The 21,728-nt window shown below is 47.5% G+C and overlaps 1 protein-coding gene across 1 annotated transcript in view; it reads left to right on the top strand.

The window, feature by feature from the left end:
* The window catches only part of OTOP1 (otopetrin 1), a 33,376-nt gene extending 13,051 nt beyond the window's left edge, over nt 1-20,325 (top strand). Inside the window, exons 2-6 of the mRNA XM_032852455.1 lie at nt 769-905; nt 4,526-4,584; nt 8,478-8,608; nt 11,770-12,698; nt 19,552-20,325. Coding sequence (XP_032708346.1) covers nt 769-905; nt 4,526-4,584; nt 8,478-8,608; nt 11,770-12,698; nt 19,552-19,722 — 1,427 coding nt within the window. The 3' untranslated portion in view covers nt 19,723-20,325. The remainder of the gene's footprint in view (nt 1-768; nt 906-4,525; nt 4,585-8,477; nt 8,609-11,769; nt 12,699-19,551) is intronic.
* Nucleotides 20,326-21,728: the final 1,403 nt, after the last annotated feature.

Here is a 21,728-nt window from a genome sequence, read left to right as displayed (position 1 = left end):
TTTCCTTTCTTTCTCTCTCCTATTTTTGTTTTTTATTTGTTTGGTTTTTTTGGGGGGGCGTTGCTAGCAGCCATCCTAATAGCTGTGAGGTGCTATCTCATTGTGGTTTCAATTTGCGTTTCCTTGATGATGAATTATGTTGGACATCTTTTCATGCATTAATTAGCCATTTATAAGTCTTTCTTGGAGAAATAATCTATTCAAGTCTTTTGCTCATTTTTAATTGGCATTTTTATTGGTTGTTGTTGAATTATAGCTGTTTATGGATTCTGGATACTAACCCCTTATCAGATACACGGTTCACAAATATTTTCTTCCCTTCTGGGGGCTGCTAGTGTCCTTCGATAGCCAAAGGCTTTTTCATTCTGATGTAGTCCAATGTATCCATCTTAATTTTGGCTGCTTGTTCTTTTGGTGTCCTATCCAATAAATCACTGCCCAGTCCAACACTGTAAACATTTTCCTCTATGTTTTCTTCTAAGAGTTTTATAATGTTAGGTTTTACATTCAAAATGTTGATTTATTTGGAGTTAATTTTTGTATGTAGTGGAAGGTGAGGTAAACTTCATTCTTCTGCGATTGGATATCTGTGCTCCCAGCGCCATTTGTGGAATTGACTGCCGTTTCCTCCCTGAATGGTCTTGGCAGCCTCGTCAAAGTCATTTGACTGTATCAGTGAGGGTTTAATGTGGTTTGTTTGGAAATAACTTCCATGAATATCAGCACTTATAGGTGTGTGCTTCTATGCTCTCCCCCCGCTCAATTTAGGTAGTATCACACTGTTTGCGGCCATTACCATCATCCTGGGATGCCTTAAAGTTGGGTACTTCATTGGATTTTCTGAATGTCTATCAGCCACCGAAGGAGTCTTCCCGGTCACACATGCAGCACATACTCTGTTGCAGGTAACTGACAATGTTTATTTATGTTGCCTTGGCTCCCATTACGTGCATCCCAGGGTGTGTATGAAAGGGATGCACTGGGGGGGACAGCATAAGGTAGGTTTGACTCCTTCCCTGAGGCTCAGTCCTTCAGCTGCCTCCCCTGAAAAATGGGTCTCTGTGTTTCCTTGGCCATCTTTGTGGGAATCCTATGAGGTAGAACTTGTAACGGAGAGTCAGGAAATCTTGCCAAGCTTGAGTCTACCAGCAAAGGGTAGAAGGGGTGAAATTTGAACATAGTTCATTAAGCTTTATGGAGCTGTAACTCACACATCATACGATTTAGCCCTTTAAGTTGTACAAATCAGTGGTTTGGTATATTCATGGGGCTGTGCAACCGTCACCACAATCCATCTTAGACCATTCTTGTCACCTCTGAAAGAGACCCTGTGCCATTACAGTCTCTCCTCTGGGTCACTGAAAGATTGTATTTGGAGATAGGGTCTTTTTGGAGATAATTCAGGTTAAATGAGGTCATAGGGGTGGCCCTATTCCAATAGAGTTGGTGTCTTTATAAGAATGGGGGGATTAGGACACAGACTCACGGAGAAGGAAGAACATGTGAGGAGGCTGGAGGGAGACGGCCATCCACAAGTCAGGGTGGGGGGCAGGTCCCAGGAGAAACCAACCTTGCCCACACCTTGATCTTGGACTTCTGGCCTCTCAGACTGTGAGCAAACACATTTTTGTTGTTTTAAGGCACCCAATCTACGGCATATTGTCTTGGAATCACTGACAATTCATTTGTTGGTTATTTATTTCAGGGGAGTCAAATCCATGGTGACAGAGACATATAGTGATTCCAGTGACAATGTGGAGAACCTTAGTGAGACCAGAAAGAACCAGTTTCCCTTCCTCTCTCCCATCTCTCCTTCTTGCCTTCCCGCCTTCACTCTGAACCCAGCAAATACTGTTCCCAGGACTAAGAGTGCAAGGGTGAAGGGCAGTGTCAGTCAGATGGGGAGGAGTTCATAAACACAGACAGTGACAACATGGAGGCTCGATGCTTTGACCAAAGTCACCCAGTGATGAGGGAGTATCAGGGAGGACTCTCTCCAGCTTTGGTGTGAGAGATGGTTTTTGCCAGGAAGAGCCCTAGAGTTGTCAAGGAAAGAGGGGTGTGGTGTGTTAGAGATGTTAAAAGAGGACATTGGGAGATGCATGGTCTTCCCACATGACAGGGAGAAGATGTCTGGGTCTGTGGGGGGAGGTGGGCTGGGGCAATGGGCACAGACAGAGCCATGGTTTGGGGTAGGGCTTATGAGCATGGACTCTGGTTAGAAGACCTGGCTCTGGCTCGCACCAGCAATGTGAGCTCTGGCAAATTACTTAACCTCTCTGGGCATCACGGTTCTCATCTGTAAAGGGCTTACTTCTCGGGGTTGTTGTGAGGATTAAAGGTGCTGTCGTGTATAAAGCACTTTACCAAGGCTGACAGCCACTCGGGAGTTTGAACTTTATCTTGAGAGCAAGGGGGAGCCACTGAAGGCTTCAAGGAGAGGCATGACCTGGACAGATGTGACTTTTCAAAATATCACTCTGCTACTCAGTGGGTGGTAGATCTCTATCTTCCTAATTTAAGGCATTTTATCAGCCAACTAATCAAGCATTCTGTACCTAGTTGTCACTTACTACATGCCTTTACTACACGAGATGACTGAGGAATGAAAGACATTCTTTTAAAACAACATGGTATTTATTTTAAAATTGTGCTAATATATATATTATATGTGTGTATATATAATATATATCATAAAATTTGCTGTCTTAGCTGCAGTTCAGTAGTGTTAAGTGTATCCACACTCCTGTGGATAACAGAACTCTTTCATCTTGCAGAATTAAAACTCCATCCCCATTAAACACTAACTGCTGATTCCCTCCTCCCTCAGCCCCTGGCACTCACTATTCTATTTCCTTTGTCTACGAATACAAATTCGACTACTCTAGGTGCCCCAGATAAGGAGAATTGTACAGTGTTTGTACTTTTGTGACCGGCTTTGTTTCACTGACCTAATTGTCTTCAAGGTTTATCCATATTTTAGCAGGTGTCAGGATTTCCTTCCCGTTTAAAGCTGAGCAATATTCCATTGTATGGTTGGACCACATTCTGTTTACTCCTCCACCGATGGACATCTGGGTTGCTTTTACCTGTTGGCTATTGTGATTAATGTTACCATAAACAAGGGTGTACAAATATCTTTTTGAGACCCTACTTTCAATTCCTGTGCATATATACCCAGAAATGGGATTGCTGGAGTTCATGGTAATTAAAAGATATTTATTTTAAAAATAAAACTTAACAGAAAAAATTGGAAAAGAGGACAACAATGTATCTATAAGCCCATTAACTGAAACATTTGTTGCTCTTTTTGTATTCTGTTCCTTCTTTATACTCCAGGGTATGTTCTTGTGGAAGTTTTAAGGGGAAGGGGCAGAATTTTCCCTTCTGAAGTTTCACCTAAAAAATTGTTAACATTTTTTGGGGTGTTATGAAGTCCTTATGAATGTATCAGTGAAGCGGCTGTCTAATTTGGAAATTATTGATAAATCCTTTACCAAACTGCTTCCCTGTTGTTGGGCTGAAAGTCGTCTCCACCAGGAGCCACTGCTGTCAGACTTTTAAGTTGCTGGATGTCTCAGGAACTGTGCCCTGAAAGTGTTTTCAGAGCAGGCCAGTAAGTCTTAGGTAAAACAATGTGGAAGAGAGATGATGTGTTCATGAATTTTTTTCTTTTGTGCTATCTGATTTTCTTTTGGTAGCGCGTAATTGCACAATGAAGATAAAGTGAGACAAATAAAGTGCCCCAAAGTGTATAGTATGTGGTGGGTGCTCAGTGTGTGTTTGTGTGTATGAAATAAAGCCCAAAATATTTTAGGAGCGCAAATAAAGCAGATAGGCAGGAGAATTTCAGCTAACAGGGAGTAAGTTGCCAGTGGAGAGCGTTCACTGAAAACGTGAGTACGCCAAGGGCTGTTCTAAGTACTTAGCCTGGGTGATCTCATTTGATGGCTCATAATAACCTCCAAGGTAAGTAATGTTACCATCCCTGTTTCACGGAAGGGAAAAGACCTGGAGAAAGGTACACTGACTTAGCCCAGGGATCTGTACACAGGTTCTACACTAGCCTCCCCCATGGGTCCCTGCCCTGTGCTGGGTGGTGCATGGCACACAAGGAAATGAAGGACCAGCCTGAATCAATCTTCTCTTCATTTAAAGCACTTAAAATATGGTGTCAGGCCACTGGCATAGGAACTGTTTGGTGGATAGTTCTTGGAGGAAGCCTAACATAGGTGATAGACTCGGGCTGCCAGTCCCCAAGCCCCATCCCCACCAATAGCTTCAACCTGACCTGGGAGCTCTTCCTCCCAAACCTGGAAGCCTCACTCGGTTCTCACCCTGGGCTCCAGGAGGAGCGTGGTCCCCGCCAAGGAATGGCACTGACACCTGAGACGAATCTGGGATGGGAGGTCACTGAGGTCCTCAACATCTTCCCATTCTGTTCTGCAAGTTTCATAGCTTCTCAACATGCAAATACAATGATGGTTTTCACTGAAGCATCTTTCTTTTTTCCCTTTATTTCCAGGTGTATTTTCTTTGGGGGCATGCGAAGGATGTCATCCAGTCTTTCAAAACCCTGGAAAGGTAAACATCACGGGACTTGCTTGACTATTGAATTTGGTGTACATGGAGAACAAACAAAGTCATGGCAGCTATGGACCTTGGATTGTAAATATGAGGCCAACTCTCCCCTCCATCCCAACAAGCGAAGCCCTCCCTTGTGGCAGAGGGAGGAGACCCTGCACCATCCGCCTTTTTCTGGGGACGGCCGGGAAGTAGGATGAAGTAGGACGATGTGGGTTTCAATTCCCACGCTGCCATCTGAGACACTTTCCCTTATGATCCTCAGTTTTCCTCATCTGTAAAATGGAGATAATAGTAGAGCCAAACTCTGAGGACTGAATGACGTAATGGATCTAAAGTGTATGCCTAATGCATGACAAGTGCTCAGTGAGCATGGGGTCAGTGACTATATCTGTCCCCTTTCTCTCAGCTATTGTAAAGATCGAGGGAACAAACTGATAGGATAACAGGGCGAATTAACAAGATGGGAAGTATTGTTCTCATGCAAGAAAGCCCTGGGTGCACACATACCAGTGAATCAAAGGATCAGCATTTGCTTCCTAGAAAGATCTCTCCTATCAGTGAAGAACAGACAATCCCCCAGTAGCACTGGAAATGACAACAGATATTTAAAAGACTGATTTATGGATGACCCCTGGATAGAACTATTTTGATAAACTATTGATATAGAAATAACTTGCACCAATCTCCTTATGTGGGAAGGATCAGCCTCAGCAAGCAGTTAAGCATGAACCATGTGGCTAGTGTGCTCAGAGCTGGCTGCCAGGCAGGGGTGATGGGCCAGCATTATTCCAGGGGCAGGTCCTGGGAGCTGTGCCCTGGCAGCCTGTCCTAGCCCCAGACAGCTCCCAGTCGCCACTGGGAGTGATTTCCATGTGTTGCTGTGACCGCAGTGGCCCCCTGGCTTTGCTGGTGAGGTCTCTCTCTTTGCTTTTGTCACTTGTGTAATAACAGCCTTAGGACATTGGGTCTGTTTCCCCACAGGCAGAAAATGGGTTTGCTTTCCACATCCTTGCTGCCCAGTACAGCCGCCACCAGACACAGGTGGCTACAGAGCCCTTGAGCTGGGGTTACTTCCAATGGAGATGTGCAGGAAGTACACAAATACCAGATTTCAGAGACTAGGATGACAAACAATATAAAATATCTCACAAATAATTTTTTTGTGTTCGTATTGATTATATGTTGACATCATAGTGTATTTGAGAGATTGGGTTTCAGAGAAAATTATTCCAACCCACTTTCACCTGTTCCTTGTCTTACCATGTTTTAAAAATGTGGGGAAAAGAAAATCTAAAATCACATGTGTGGCTCCCATCTGTGTCTTGCACCATCAGTGTTTGGATTAATACTGCCCTGGGCCACACACCCAGACATTTGCCACCTGGATCTGTCATCTGAGGGAACTCTGAGGGATGCGACACAATGCTGTGTGGGCCCTGCTTCCTGAGTGACTGGACACAAGCCTCTCCCTATCTTGGGGCCCCTTTGCTAACCTTGACAGAGAGAGGCTTCAACAAGATAGGCATAGAGCTTGATTTAATCTGTTCCATTTGTAGGGTAAAGTGTTAAAATATTTTTGGGTTACTCACCACCTTCAGGCTTTAGATTCAGACTTCTCTAGAAAAATTGGAAGATTTGGCCATCCCAGAAGTGCATACAACAAAGGGCTAGAGCTGAGTGGGGGTCGTTCTCTCAGTTTGCTTCAAACCCCACCACTCCCTAATGTGCCCCAGACCTGCTTTCTTCTTTCATATTTCCTGTCAGGCCCTGAAGGCTTCAGAACTTACCACTCCTGGACTTGTTTTTTTTTTTTTTTTTTCCTGGTCTTTTGAGCTAATATTCCACTGTCCTGTGTTTTTAGTATGTCCTGGGACTTTTCTCCTGATTTAAGAATTCTCCTTAACTTGCTTGAGTCCCTTTCTCCTCCCCAGGGTGAGGTTTGGAGGAACAGGAGTTCTGCAAGCAGAGCTGAGAACATAAACTGAGATTAGAAGTGGCTCCTAAGACTTGTCTTTGCTGTGGTCTGGGGCTATCAGTCCCAAGTATGAGAAAGGTGGCCTGGCATGAGGAAGTCCTTTAGGCTATAGGACAATTTCCAGGTCAGACCAGCAGGCGGCTGCCAGCCCGCAGGGAGCTCACATGGCACGCCAGGCTCTGGTTGCAGGTGGCGTGGGCATTATCTCATCGGCTTCCGTGGCCTGGGATTGGACAGTGCCATTTGGCTCAGGAAAGAGGAGAAGAAAAGGGAGATGTGTGCATTATAAGTAGAAGAAAAGGCAACCAGCCTGAGGCAAACAGCATTGTCTACATTTGTCCAAGGATCTACCTTGTGCCTCCCAGATGCCCTGGGGCAGGCTGGCCACAGTCTATAGAGCTGGGCAAGCACAGGGGTGAGCAGATGGGCAAACACCTGTTTCCTTCTCCACGTGTGCCTGGGCATTCTGCAGCTGCCCAAGGAAGGCAGGGTTCAGACGAGGGAAGTTTGACTTGCAGTCACTTGTGGGAGCCCCAGGGGGTCGTCTGGGGTTAAAACTCAGAGGAGAGGAAAAGTCAGGGTTGAGGACCCAGTTGTAGCAGTTTTCCTGTGGGCAGATCATGGACAAGCGTGCTCTTGGTTAGATGGGTCGGGCATGCTTCCTCTGGTGTTGTGCTCTCCACCCAAGGAACCATCAGCTCTGCATGCTTCAAGGATGCCTCTCTCAAATCACCAGGATTCATTGCTTCTGCTACCCACAAGGCCCATTGTTAAGTGCCTGGAAACTACCAATGTGCATACATCTTAAACCGCAGGCACGGGGACTGGAGGTTTTGAGACAGGCTCTGATCCCTTTGGAACACTATTCCCCACAGACCTCTCCTCTGTGCCAGAGTCTAACGTCCTCCTTTCTCTTCATCTTCTTTTTCCCAGGAGCCACGTGGCATTGAGGCAAGGGCAGGCCCTGGGATCAGACTAGGACAGCTCTGCTGCTTACTACTTCTTCAAACCCCAAGGCAGCTACTGTCTTTATTTGTGACTTCAACCTAATTCCTGAGCCTGTCTGAGACTCCAGCGGCTCAGCATTTTGCCACAGAACAGACTCTATGCTTTTGCTCTGCCATTCTCAGTGGGTTAGCATTTCATGCTGCTTGCTTCATGGTCACATGATAGCTGCCAGAACACCAGCCTTCGTTTCTATTTTCAAGGCTGGAAATAAATAGGAGAGGGGCAGTGAGTAGGATTTTCTTATTTTTATCTCTTTCATCATGAAGGCAGAAACTTTCGGTAGTGCCCAGTAGTCCTGACCTCACACCCCACTGGCCAGGGTGGCCATGCTTAGCTTCAAGGGAGACCAGAGAGCAAGTCTCTGACTTGCTTCAGTTTCCCTAAAGGTAAATGGCAAGACAAAGGGAGTGGATGATGATCACTGGGTTGGCCAGCCAACAGTAAAGGCATGCCCAACTCTCTAGATTTCCAGTGTAGCCCTTCCTCTTTCCCTCATGGTTTTCTCCTCTTCCCTTCTGGAAAAAAGGGTTTGGGGTATGGTGGGGATGGTGTATGCTTTCAGGAATTTTCCATCCCTCGACCTCTGCTTCCAAGACCCAGTTTCTTTTTGTCCCATTGACAGTGAGTTGAGAAGTGGCAGGTTCAGGATTATGACAGAATGCCAGGACTGTGGCTTTGGAAGCTCCCACAGAACTGCCTCTCTCCAGACAGGGACCCACCCAGAGTCTGAGCTGCCTGGTGAAACCAGAATCATGGCTAAGAAGGAAACATGCATGTGCATGCCTGTGGGCGTGTGTGTGTGTGTGTGTGTGTGTGTGAGTATGCACATGTGCCATGTCTCCATCTCACCCCATGGGGCTTGGAGCCTCCCAGGGCTGTTCAGTAACTGAGTCCTTGTGTTCTTCAGGTTTGGGGTGATCCACTCGGTGTTCACCAATCTGCTTCTGTGGACCAATGGTGTCCTGAATGAATCAAAGCACCAACTTAATGAGCACAAGGAACGGCTCATCACTCTGGGCTTTGGGAACATCACCATAGGTGAGTGCTAAGAGTTGCCCCACCCCCACGCTGGGACCTCTTGGAACCCCGCAGAGACAGAATGCTCAGAGATGGAGGGGAACAGGGTCCACCCAACTCAACGCTGGCCAGACAATCATCTGTTGTTGAAAATCTTTCAAAACCTCCCGAGTCCCTAATCCTGGTTCCATAAGTAGGACATGTTGAGTGTAATTAATGGTTTCTTCGGTGACTCAGGGACTTGTCAGACCCAAGGGTGATCATTTAGGGTACCATTTCTCACGGTACAGTTTGGAATGGAAGTGAATGTCGTTGTTTACAACTATGGAAAATTGGCAGTCATTGTGTTTTTAATTAAGCCTCTATTACCAGTTCATTTGACTAAAAGTATAGCTTTTTAAAAATACCCAGAGAAGTCTAAGGGTTGCCGTTAATTGGTTTCAGTTTGTTTGAAGTTGTTATTGAACTCTACCGGGCTTGTACTTTTGACCCATCTTTATTCCCTCTTGCTCCTCTTTGAGAGTCTGTGGTGTCAATCAAACTCCTTCCGAAGTTCTTTAGAATTTATGACCTGTCACTTCTCTCTTAGAGCAGTGGGATCAGGCTGACAGGAATGTGGGGAGAGGAAATGTATAGGAACCACATATCCCAGATTTGGGTCTTGTTCTTATTGCATACTGGCTGTGTGACTTTTCGAAGCCATTCAACCTCTCTGGGCCTCACTTTTCTCATTCATGAAGTGAAGGAACCCACAACAGACACTTTCAGGGAGTCCTTTCAGCTTTGATGTATTACACATCAACACTCTCCATATGACCCCAGGGCCATCACCAAAGGCAACTTTATTTATTTTTTAAATTTATTTATGTATTTGAGAGAGAGAGAAAGAGAGAGAGAGAAGGGAAGAGGAAGGGGGAGAGAGAGGATCTCAAGCAGACTCACTACCCAGCTTGGAGCCAGATGCTAGGCTTGAACTCATGACCTTGAGATCATGACCTGAGCTGAAACCAAGAGTCGGATGCCTAACTGACTGAGCCATGCATGTTTCTTGAGGGCAACCTTAAAACTGTTTCCTCACCAGTTGGGTGGGGATAGTGAAATCAGGAGTACACACTATTCCTTTACCCCCAACCCTTGCTCCATGCTGGCTGCCAACTCTTGGAGAAGTTCTTCTCTTTTCCTTGTCAGTGCCCATAACAGTAATAGCAGTGAAAACAATGACAAAAACAAACTTTTGTTAAGTGTCTGCTGAGTGTCTGGCATGCTGCTTCTGCTCTAGTACATCTATGTGGCACACTTAATTTTGGACCCCAAACACCGTAGAGTAGTCAGTTTTGACCTTATCATATGGATGAAGCCATCAAGCCACATGAAAGTTAAGTAACTAGCCCAGGTTCACAGAACCAGGATTTGATCTGGCTCCAGGAACCCCTGTGGGAATGCAGACATGGATACGTTTACAAAGGGAGGACTCCATCAGCTCTAACATTCTGTTCATCTGAGCCTTTCTCCTCAATTTCTTCCCCTGACTTTTGTGGAGTAGTGTACTGGGTTCACGTGGTGGGAAACTCCTTATGAGTTCAAAATTGTGGTGTTCTGCAAAGGTGAGGTGATTTCTGCTACCACAGAGCTTTCCATCTGATTTTATGCCTGGCATATGCAAATTATAAGCTAAAACAATGACAAAGTATAAAGGAAAAAAAAAATCTACAATAGCACCTGCCCAGAAATGTAGTTCCATGCTGTTAATATTGGTTTATTTTTTGTAGTGTCCTATTTATTTATGTATAGTTAAGATCATGCTATAGCTATTCAATCTTTTTTTTTTTTTGACTGAAGCCTGTAATAAGAAATAGAACTCACATTGCAACCCAAATGCACACAGACCTGTGTGTGCACAGATATGTCATGAAATAGTAACCTTACCGTATCAGAGATGCTCACATTTCTATTGTCACTGATGTCATTCCATCCCATTCTGTTCTATTCTATGACAAATCCATTCTGTTGAAAAAATATATTGGCAGCTACCCACTAAATTGATTTCACAACTGAGTACTGAGCTGTGATATGCATTTAGAAGATACTGTATACAGAATTTATTCTTACTTGTTTCCATTGTCATGTAACATGATTATTTTCCTGTATCATTACAACACAACTTAATTATAATTTTTAAAAAGATTTTATTTATTTATTTGACAGACAGAGATCACAAGTAGGCAGAGAGGCAGGCAGAGAGATAGAGGAAGAGAAGCAGGCTCCCCGCCGAGCAGAGAGCCCGATGTGCGGCTTGATCCCAGGACCCTGAGATCATGACCTGAGCCAAAGGCAGAGGCTTTAACCCACTGAACCACCCAGGCACCCCAATTATAATTTTTAATGGCCACCTACCATTCCATTGTATGGATGTACCAAAATTCACTTAACAGTTTCTAAATTGTCGGACACTGATGTGTTTCTCTCTTATGTGCATGCACACATGCAAACGCACATGCACACACAAAATTTTACCTAATGCTTTAATTACATTTTTGACTTGTCCCTAAAACAGATTAGAATTATAGATCAGAGACGATAGCTGTATCATCTTTAAGGCTTTTGTTACATATCTTATTATTTATTTATTTGTTAGGAAATAGTTCTTTTTTTTTAATTTAAATTCAATTAGTCTATCTATAGTACATCATTAGTTTTAGATATAGTATTGGATGACTTGTCAGTTGCGTATAACACCCAGTGCTCATCAGATAATTCCCCACCCCCACCCCCTGAGATAATCATTGTTAACCTTTTCGCTTATATCTTTCCAGATTTTTTCTATGTCTGTCTATCTATCTATCGTCTATATACCTATATTTTATAAAAATGAAATTATACTCTATCCTTTTTAGCAAGCTTCTTTTGCTCAGCAACATCTTGCAAACATCTTTATATGTTAAGTAAGTTTCCACAATACCATTCACAGGGGCTAGTGTATGGATAAGCTATGATTCATGCAGGCAGTACTCATGACTGTCAATTTAGCCATAATATTAAACGTGACAATAAGCCACCAAACAAAGCTTGAATTCAATGGGAAAACCCACGTGTGAATCCTCAGTGGAAATATTTCTCTGTATTTTTCCACTTGCCCATTGACCATGCTAACCAACCCCCAATGCGTGTCCTCTGACCCCCAGTCTTGGATGACCACACACCTCCGTGTAACTGCTCGCCCCCGATGTTCTGCTCTGCCATCTCCCAGGGGATCTACTACCTCTACCCCTTCAACATAGAGTATCAGATCCTGGCTTCCACGATGCTCTACGTCCTGTGGAAGAATGTCGGACGCAAAGTGGACAGTCAGCAGCATCAGAACATGGAGTTCAAGTTTCCTGGGGTCATGGCAGGCTCAGTCCTGGGCCTGAGTGTGCTGGCTGCCACGATTGGGGTCGTGGTGGTGTATCTGGTTCAGATCGGGCACTCCAAAACCAAGAGCGAGTTGGCACTCATCATGTTCTACCTGTACGCCATTGCCTTGCTGATGATCATGGGGGCCGCAGGGCTGCTTGGAATTCGGATCTACAGGATAGATGAGAAGTCGCTAGATGAGTCCCGAAACCCTGCCCGCAAACTGGATGCAGACCTCTTGGTGAGCACTGCCTCCGGCTCCTGGCTCATCTCCTGGGGCTCCATCTTGGCTATCCTCTGTGCTGAAGCCCGCCCCCTGTACACCTGGTTCAACCTGCCCTACTCCATCCTGGTGATCGCCGAGAAATACATCCAGAACCTCTTCATCATCGAGTCCATTCACCGGGAGCCGGAGAAGCTCTCTGAGGACATCAGGACCCTGCGGGTAGTTACAGTCTGCAACGGTGATACCATATCCCTTGCCTCGTCCCGCCTCAAGAGCGGAGCCCTGGCCATGGACGTGACTTCCCTGGGCAGGGAGATGCCCCACACGGCCAACGGAAATATGTACCCGAGAGAAGGCCTTGGCAGAGAGTCAGAGGAGAGGAGCCAGGAAGGAACCCCGGGCCCAGCCAGCCAGCCCCGTTTCCTGCAAGGAGATGCCAAGAGAAGAGTGTTGAGGAATATTGCAGCATTTTTGTTCCTCTGCAATATCTCGGTAATCTGCATTGAGTTCTTTATCTTAAAAATAATCAAACTTTTCCCCTTGCTTTTCTCGAATGGAGGCAGCTTATTAGCAAAATGATTCAAGGGTCAGGCTAAAGAATGACGCTGGAATGAAAGCCACTTCCTTGCCTACAGCTGGATGCTGGCAGCTGGGATTGGGGCTAAAGACAGCAGCTGAGACGGCTCTCGGTCTGTTGGTTACACCCTCCCGGGTGTGATCTGAAACAGAACGCCCCATGCGGAGGGCAAGGAGAGGTGGCAGAGAGAGCAGGCCACTCCAGCTTTGTAGGTGACGGTTTTCATAAGCCAAGGGAACTTTCATACAAGGCCTGTCTGGGGCAGTAGCAAGACGAGCGGATCTCTGCCCCTGCCTGCCAAATTGTAAAAGCTTGTAGATACACAGACAGAGAAGCCTCAGCCAGGCTCGGTCCCCTATACTGTGCAGGTGTTCTCAACACCACATCCTTATTTCAGGGCTGTGTCCTTGGAGCAGCTTCTGGGAGCAAAAAAGGCCAGCAGAGCCCACATTCCAAGGACAAGGGAGGGTGTGAGGAGCCTCTGAGTACCCCGGTCCAGCTCAGGGGTCAACTACCAGCTGTGTCTTTTGGATGACCTTTCCCAACAACCTCTTCTTCAGAGGGGTCACAGTCTAGGGAGGAGGGACACAAGGGAAAAATGTACAGTGAGCAGGACAATCACTGGGACAGGTGTGTGCAAGGTGTCAGGGGAACGTGGATCCAGGGAAGGGTTTCAGTGAGTCAGGAAGGATTGAGGGGAGGCCCAGGCTTAGTTAAGAGTGCTTTTGGCTATAAAGAATAGAAAGCTGGGCCAGTGGTATCTTCAGCCTTAAATATAAGAATTCTGAAGGTTGGCAACTTGGGGTTGGCCTGGCAGATGAACTCTATTATCAAGGATCTAGGTACATTCATCTCTCCACTTCACCATGCTTAGTGTGGTGCTTGTTGCCGTTTGGCCGCAAGGTGACTGCAACAGCACCAACCATCACGTCCTAGCTTAAGACACGAAGAAGGAGAGAAGTACTACCGCCAGGCAGTGGCTTTCACATGGTCACCTCTTGCTGCAAGAGAGGCTAGGGACGTGGAAGTTTTGCCTTCCAGCCTCTGGTGGAAAGTAGCACTGTTGACGTTGTGCTGCATCTCAGTTTTGGCTGCCTCGGTGTCCAGGAAAGGCTGGAAGTTTGCCAGGCAGTCAAGGCAAGTGAAAGCATTTGGAGCAGAGGGCACACCATGTTCAAAGGCACAGAGGTAGAAGACACCATAGCCTATTTTGGGACCCGCACGTAGTTTAGCATGAATCCCATGCACATCGAGGAGAGCGGTGGCTCAGGAAACAGGAAGGCGGGTCCTGGTAGTGGGTCTGGCTCAAGTGAACTTCATAAGCCTGACTGAGTCTGGTCTTTATGCTGGAGGCAATGGAGGCCCCTTCTGGTTTGTGTTGTGGAATGATCTCCTTAGCAGCAGGTGCGAGAATGTTGGAGAGAGGGAAGCCTGAGGGCCGGGACACCTGAACAAAAAAGCAGCCCTGTATCTTCCCAGATGGGAGATGATGGGCCCTTGACCCAGAGTAGTGGGCGTGAGGATCTAATCTGAGTCTTGCTTTGGATGTCCCGGACCTTGGTCCTCCTCCGGTCGGTAGACAGTTATGAGGACCTCTGAAGGAATAAGGGGGTCCCAGGAAAGTTTGGCTCCAGGTGGGCCCTCCTCTTTCATTGAATTGACACTTATGGAGCACCTGCTGTATGTCGGGCACTATGCGGGCACAGCAGTGGATGAAAGAGTTAAACGGGAAAACGAGAGAGATATTAGCAACTACAGCGGAGCTGTGTTTTACAGGAGGCTTGTCTGTGTTTTACGGGAGGGGTGTATCAGCTCATCTGACAGAATCGGAGTTGGTTCTAGAATTTCCCTAATGTGTATTGTTTTTGCTCCACACCCAGAGGGATGAATAGATCTGTCTTCAGCAAGTTCAGGAAAGCCACTTTCCCTGTGAATTCTTTGCTTGACCACTGGTGAGGAAGGTGGCTTGCTTTTTCGGACAAGCTTGAACAAGAAGAGCAGTACGATAGTGGAATCAAGTGCTAACAGATGGTCTGTTGCGACCCAGAGTCCAGACTCTGGGCTCTGTCCCAGGAGGGGGACACATGCTGTCTCTCCACGTCTGAGCTCAGCCCCTGAAGTCCCCAGGCCCTGCCTCTGTTCACTGGGGAGTGAGCCAGAGGACGGAACTCGCTGCAGAGTGATGGTGAGGGTGCCCTCAGCCGACTCCACGGGCAGCACTCGCAGACCTGCTGTGGGTCCCACGGGACGGCAAATCTGCTCCAGGACTGGGTGGTTGGTGTCTAGGAGGGGACAACAGCTGGCCGTGGAGTGGACAAAGAAGGGTGGTGGTGTTGACAATGGAATTTAGGGTGCCATGGGAACACAGGGGTCTGGGGTGATGGTGGCAGGTGGCGGGGGGTAGGTCAGGCAGAACAACAGGCATGGGAGATGCCACGCCAGGCAGGACTTGCTGGAAGTGCTCCAGGAGCAGGAAGGGAAACCCACGCAGCGAGTGAGGGCAGGCAAGGGAAAGGACCCATGAAAGGTGCCATGGCAGACCATGCAGGGCCTCCTGAGCAATGGCCACAGGCAGACGGAATCCCAAATGCAACAGAAAACCACCGAAGGGTTTCAAGGTCAGGACAGAATCTGAATCCTGCTTCTTTTCTTTTTAATTCAGCTTCATTTTTAATTGTAGTAAACAGCACGTAGCATAAAATTTCCCATTTAACCATTTTTATTTATTTATTCTAAAGATTTTATTTATTTATCTGATAGAGCATGAGCAGGGGGAGCAGCAGGCAGATGGAGCAGGGAGCAGAGCAGGGAGTCTGATGCCAGACTTGATCCCAGGACCCCAGGATCATGACCTGAGCAGAAGGCAGACACTTAACGGACTGAACCACCCAGATGCCCCCCATTTTAACCCTTTTAAAGCCTATAGTCCAGTAGTGGGAAGTCCACTCACACTATTGTGCCCCCCACCCGTGTCTGAAACCTTTCCGCCCTGCAAACTATAGTTTGGCAGGCACGAAACAGCCCCTATGCCCACCACCCTGGGTCCTGCCAATGGCGCCCTACCTCCTGTCTCTGTGACTTCGATCACACCACGGAGCTCACGTAAGTGGGATCACAAGGCATTTGTCTCTTCGCAGCCGGCTTATCTCACTCAGTATAACGTCCCGGGGTCATCCACATGGTAGCATGTGAAGGAGGGGAGACGTCAACAATGACACCCGGTTCTGACTTGAGCTCTTGGAGACATGGTGATGCTATTTATGGAGACTGGGGACTCTGAAGGGGAGGCAGGCTTGGGGAGGGGCTCAGCTTGGAAGAAAGATCCTGAGTTTAGTACTGGACACCTGCTTTTGTGCAGTGTCTCGGAGATACCCAGGTGAGCGTAGCCAACAGGCAGATGTTTCATTTCCTACTGCTGCGTAACAAAGGACCCCAAATGTAGGATGAAAATGACAGCTGTTGGGCTGCTCAGGTGGCTCCATCGATTAGGCATCTGACTCTTGATTTTGGTTCGGGTTATGATCTCAGGGTTATGGGATTGAGCCTTGGAATGCTCTGTCTCCCTCTCTAAAAAAACAAAACAAGGATAACAACAACAGCCACGGGATTAGGTCTTACAACCTTGTGGGTTAGAGATGCTGGTGGGGCTTGGCTGGGAAATCCTCCTGTTCTTCTCAGCTTCAGCTGGGGTTGGTGGGCGGACTGGGCTGGAGGGTCCAAGATCTGGTGGCTGGGGTGGGGGAGGCTAGGAGGGCTTGGCTATAGTGCGTCCACATGGGTTCTCCAGTACGGAGAGTGGGGGTCTCAGGGCTTCTTATGTGGCAACTCAGGGACCCAGAGCTGACCTATTGGGAGACCAGAAGTGCCAGTCCATTAAGGCCTGTGTGTGGATGTTGTGTGGTGTCACTTCTGCTATATTGTATGGGTCAAGCAGTGACCACATCTCCCAGATTCAAGGGAAGGGGACAGAGACCCATCTCCTGATGGGACGAGGAGCAAGAGCTCCAGCCAACTTAACAGCAATATAAAGATCTGGATTTCAGGAAAGAGGACCCACCATCTGTCCTTCCCTTTTTTTCTCTCTGTCTTTCCTCCTTCCTTCCCTCCTGAGTATCTATCCACTGGGTGTCTCCCAAGGGCCAGCATGGCTGTGAGTGATGGGGGCAATGTGACCAAGGTTCCGCCTTCTTTTCGGTCTTGGGGGGCAGAGCTGGCAATAAGCATCAAGCAAGACACCGTTACAGTGATGTGTGCTCCACAGAGAACGAGCAGAGAGGGTGTGAGGTCGCAGCTGGTGGTTGTTTCAGATTAAAATGCCCAGGCTGGGGTGAGGGGCTTTCTCTCCCACCACACAAAGGGCCAATGGACTGGGGCCCCAGGGTTGCAGGACATCTGGGCAGTGGGATTAGGGGTTGGCGATGGATTAGCCAGCTGAGAGAGGACTTTAAAATCCCATGTTGGGAGTAGACTTCATTTTAACTACGCCATGAAGACCTGTGGGGACTTAATCAGGAATGAGTCTGGCAGCTGAGTGGTGAATGGACCCATCTGGGGGCTCAGTGTAAGCCGGAGAGCAGGCAGGAGGCTGCTGCAATGGTCCAGGCGAGAGCAGAGAGCAGGGAGCCTGGGCAGGTATATGGGGGCAGAAATGGCTACACGGCTGCCTGGGTGTCTTGGGGGAATGTTCCTCCAGGATTGCTGATGGGCTGGGCGGCAGAGGAGGGTTTTGAGGGTGAGCAAGAAAACAAGGATGACACCTGGAGTTTTGACAGCAACAGGGAGGAAGATGTTGCTGATGGTGGTGGGGGGGTGGAGTTTGAGATTCAGGTGAGACACCACGCAGCCTGTGGGGTCCTTGAGGGAGGAGCAGGTGGGTGATTCCAGCTGGGGAGTCATCGGCCTATAGTGGGTATTTACAGCCAAGGCTGGGGGAGCTCATCCAGGGATCAAGTGTGTAGAGGGAAGGACCCAGGGGTGAGCCTCTGGCTAACCCTGAGAGACTGAGCAAAGGAAGAGCTGGGGACCAGCTGGGGAGGAGCAGGTGGAGTGGTGGGAGGGGCCTGAGAAGCAGAGCCTGAGAACACAGTGGGGCAGAGATACAAAGTGACACCTGTACGGAGAAGCCCTTGTCCGTTAGCTCCTGCTGTGTAAGAAATCACCCCACATTCAGCAACCTGATCACCACCTTCTCGTCATGGCATCTGTGGAGCAGGAGTCTAAGCCCTGCTCAGCCGATGCTCTGCTAGGGTCCCTTACTAGGAGAACATGGCCCACTGGGGGCAGCCGCCACTTCAGAATGGACTCTTGGGGGCTCTTTCCCAACCCACTCCTGGGGGGCTGCTGGGCCTAGGGTGTGAGTTCCTTGAGGGCTGCTGGGCTGGGAGCTCCCTTGGTGCCTGGTCACAAGGCAGCAGGCAATGGGGGGATAGCTCCTTTTCCTGCACGAGGGCGTGATCAAGAGGGACTCTGCAGCCTTTCAGCACCCAAGCTCAGAAGTGACACCTCATGAATTTTGTCATATTTCGATGGGAGAGGCAAATCACTAGGCTGAGCCGGACTCAAGGGGAGGGGGCTTCACAAGAACGTGACTCCCAGGAGGTGGGATGGGAGGGGGAGGTCATCTGAGAGGCTGCCTGCCACCATGCAGGGGTAGAGGAGAAGGACTCAGGGCAGGGAGACCAAGGAGGGGACCAGTGTGTGGCTTCCATGAGCAGCAGTGACAAGTTACGGCTTTTGGTTTTGCAAAAGTAGTTGGGATTTTATTCTCTTCTGAGCTGTGGGAGATGGGTGTCCTTGTTTGCATCTTACAGGTGAGGACACTGAGGGCTTGGAGGGGTTAAATGAGAGTCCGTAAGAGCCACAAACCCAGATGTGGCTCCAAAACGTGTGCTCCTCTCCCCTGGTGGGGGGGACGTGGGCAGGGCCTGGGCTGTCTCTCTAGGTCAAGCCAGAGAGGAGACACCAGAACTCAGTGGCCCAGGCCCATGTGGCTAGGATCTCTGAGCACCAGTGTTAGTGTGTGAAAGCGGGTGTGATAAACAGGTAACCTCTGCTATAGGTAAACCCTGGGGGCGGTGGAAACACAGAGCATTCCTGACCAGACTGGTTAGATCAAGGGGGACTTCCTGGAAGGAGTGGTAATCTCAGGACTTGGAATAAGGTAGGATTCAGTCAAAAAAGGCCGACAGGGAGCCTGTGACAAAGGAAGAGGCACAAGCAAAGCTGAAGACTTGAGGGAGAAAGGCATATCTGGCCTTCAGAGGTTGGAGTGAAAGGCATAGTGAGGGACATGGAGATGTGGACAGGTGCCTGGTCATTGGGGGAAATTGGACTTTCTCCTGAAGGCTGTTGGGAGCCACTGGAGAGTGACAAGCAGAGGAATGTCAAGGTCAGATGTGTGCTTTACAAAGATCACTCCCACCGTCAGGTCTGCGGTGATGGAAGGCATCCACTAGAGTGGGGGAGGATGTGTGTGTGTGACCATTTGGAGTCATTGTGGCCGTTCCGGTGGGGGATCCTGAGGACCCGTCCAAGGTGAGGGCTGTGGGGATGGAGAGAGTCAGGTGGGTGTGAGCAGCATTCACTCAGGATGGGGCCAAGGAACAGAGAAGGGTCAGGTGGGCTGTGTGGATTTTTACGAGCTCTGTGGAGACGCGCAATGTGGTGCAGGGACAGGTGTGACTCCATGTCCCTGAGTCCAGGCTAGAGCCTGGGGGTCACATGGGGCTTCCGAGGCGGCTGCTAACATGGGCTCCTCTTTGCTTCCAGCTCTGGATCCCTCCCGCCTTCGGCTGCCGCCCTGAGTACGACAACGGATTGGAGGAGATTGTCTTTGGCTTTGAACCTTGGATAATTGTGGTCAACCTGGCCATGCCTTTTTCTATTTTCTACCGAATGCATGCAGCTGCCTCTCTCTTTGAGGTCTATTGTAAGATATAGTCTGTGTCCGCATCAAAGCCCGAGGAGTGACCTAACAAGAGAATTCACTGAAGCCACCTGGGAATGGCCAGGTTGGGCAAACATTGCCTGACAAATGCAGGAGGGCTGCCTTTGTTTGTACCAATTGTGTTTCCCGTGAGCTGGAATTGTCTGTCACCCCAATGAATGTAATCAAGTTAGCTCAGCATCAATGAGGCGGCTGAAATCTGGCCTTGGATAGCTCATTCTAATTGAACCCAAATTATTTTATCTCCTTTTAAATGAGCTCCTTTGTTTTAAAAGAATGGGATCCCAGGTTGGGGAAAGAAAAATGATCCAGTTCTTTTTTCATAAAAATTGTTTTCTGTTATCATGTGACTCCCTACAACTTTTTTTGCCCATCTGAGTCATCTAATCATCCTTACATTTTATCCATCCCAGGGCTGATCAATGTAGAGACAAGCACGTTTAGTTCCTATTGTACTTTCTGAATATGTTTAAGTCTTTGAACAAAGTTACTTTTATCATCTGGATGGAAATTAGTGTATAGATCAGTATGGAGAAGTATTTCTTGCCCGAAATGTTGGCACATTTTTGTTTGTGATCATTTTGAGTTTTTTTTTTTAATTTTACTTTTTCTTCTATCACTGTTAATACATATATGCTTACTATAGAAAATGTGGACATTTTAGAAGACTAGAGAGGAAAAAACCACCTCAGATGCCACTGTTGTATTTTTCACACCTTGCTGTATTTCTCTTATCTGTGTTCCTGCCCAGGGTTCTTTTTGTTGTTATCATTGTTATGCTCACCAGTGATGATGTGACAGGTTCCATTTTGTACCTGCCTTTTTGTCACTTAACAAAAGAGCATAAACCCTTCCTTCACATTGTTCCAAACTCTTTGCAAATATCATTTTGATCCTGTATTGTAGTCCGTCAAGTGGACGGGCCATAGTCAGTTTCCTATTGTTGGTTTTAGAGTGTTTATACTTTTTGGTTTTTATAAGGGACTCTGCAAAAAAACATCAACTACCTTTGTAAAGCATTTCCTATATAATGGTTTCTATAACACATATACTTAAAATTAGGATGCCTATTCAAAAGGTTATAAATATTTTAAAGCCTCTTAAGGAATAATGACATGGGGAAGGCCTTTGTACGTACTTTGCCATAATCATTTCAAGTTCAGAATAAAAGTAGTTTAGTTAACCATCAATACTAATGTGAACATCTTCTCATCTGAGTGTATTTTAGGGGAGACAGCATGGGCAAGGGCATATTAAGAAACACCAGATTTTTTACATGACTCAAATACTTGATGTTCATTCCAGAAAAAAAAAAAAAACGTGGGCAGATGGACTAAAAACAAAGTGAAAGGTTGTCCATCATACCTTCTATTTAGGCTGGTGGTTTTCAACCTGGGACCATCTTGTCCCCCTGGGGACATTTGGCAAAGTCTGGAGATACTTTTTATGGTGACCGCTGTGCGGGGGGGGTGAGGGGGGCAGCGGGCATCTAGTGGGCAGCTAGCTGAGATGCTGTTCAACTTCCCATGATGCACGGGATGGTACCCGCAGCAGAGAATTAGCTGGCCCCAAAGGCTAATAGTGTCCTGGTTGAGAAACTGTGATCTAGAGGTAAGTGCTGTTCATTTTCGGTCCTCAGTACCTCTCAGGACACACACACATGCACATACATACATGTGCGTGCACATACATGTGAATGAGATTATTTTTGTATGTACTGAATTTGCATATAACTAGCTTCTCTTTCTTTTAATACACCAGCGTATTTCTTAACTTTTGGCATCCCCACGGCACAGATTCTCACACTTTAGCATGTGTAAGAATCATCTGGGGGAGCCTGTTAGGTTTCCTGCCTTTCCAGCCAGAAGTTCAAGTTCTGTTGAGCTGGAGGGGGGCTCAGGATGCTTAAGTAAGCATCTCAGGTGATGCCAACTCCCTTCTAGAAGCATCTCCTTGGGAGTCCTGGACCCCAAGTCTGGACTCCTGAAGAACATTCCTT

The sequence above is a fragment of the Lontra canadensis genome, unplaced genomic scaffold (genome assembly GCF_010015895.1).
Source record: "Lontra canadensis isolate GAN:19392208 unplaced genomic scaffold, GSC_riverotter_1.0 scaffold1, whole genome shotgun sequence".
Classification (NCBI taxonomy): Eukaryota; Metazoa; Chordata; class Mammalia; order Carnivora; family Mustelidae; genus Lontra; species Lontra canadensis.
The sequence above is the reverse complement of the archived record's forward strand: the minus strand, read 5'-3'. Positions and strand labels throughout refer to the sequence as shown.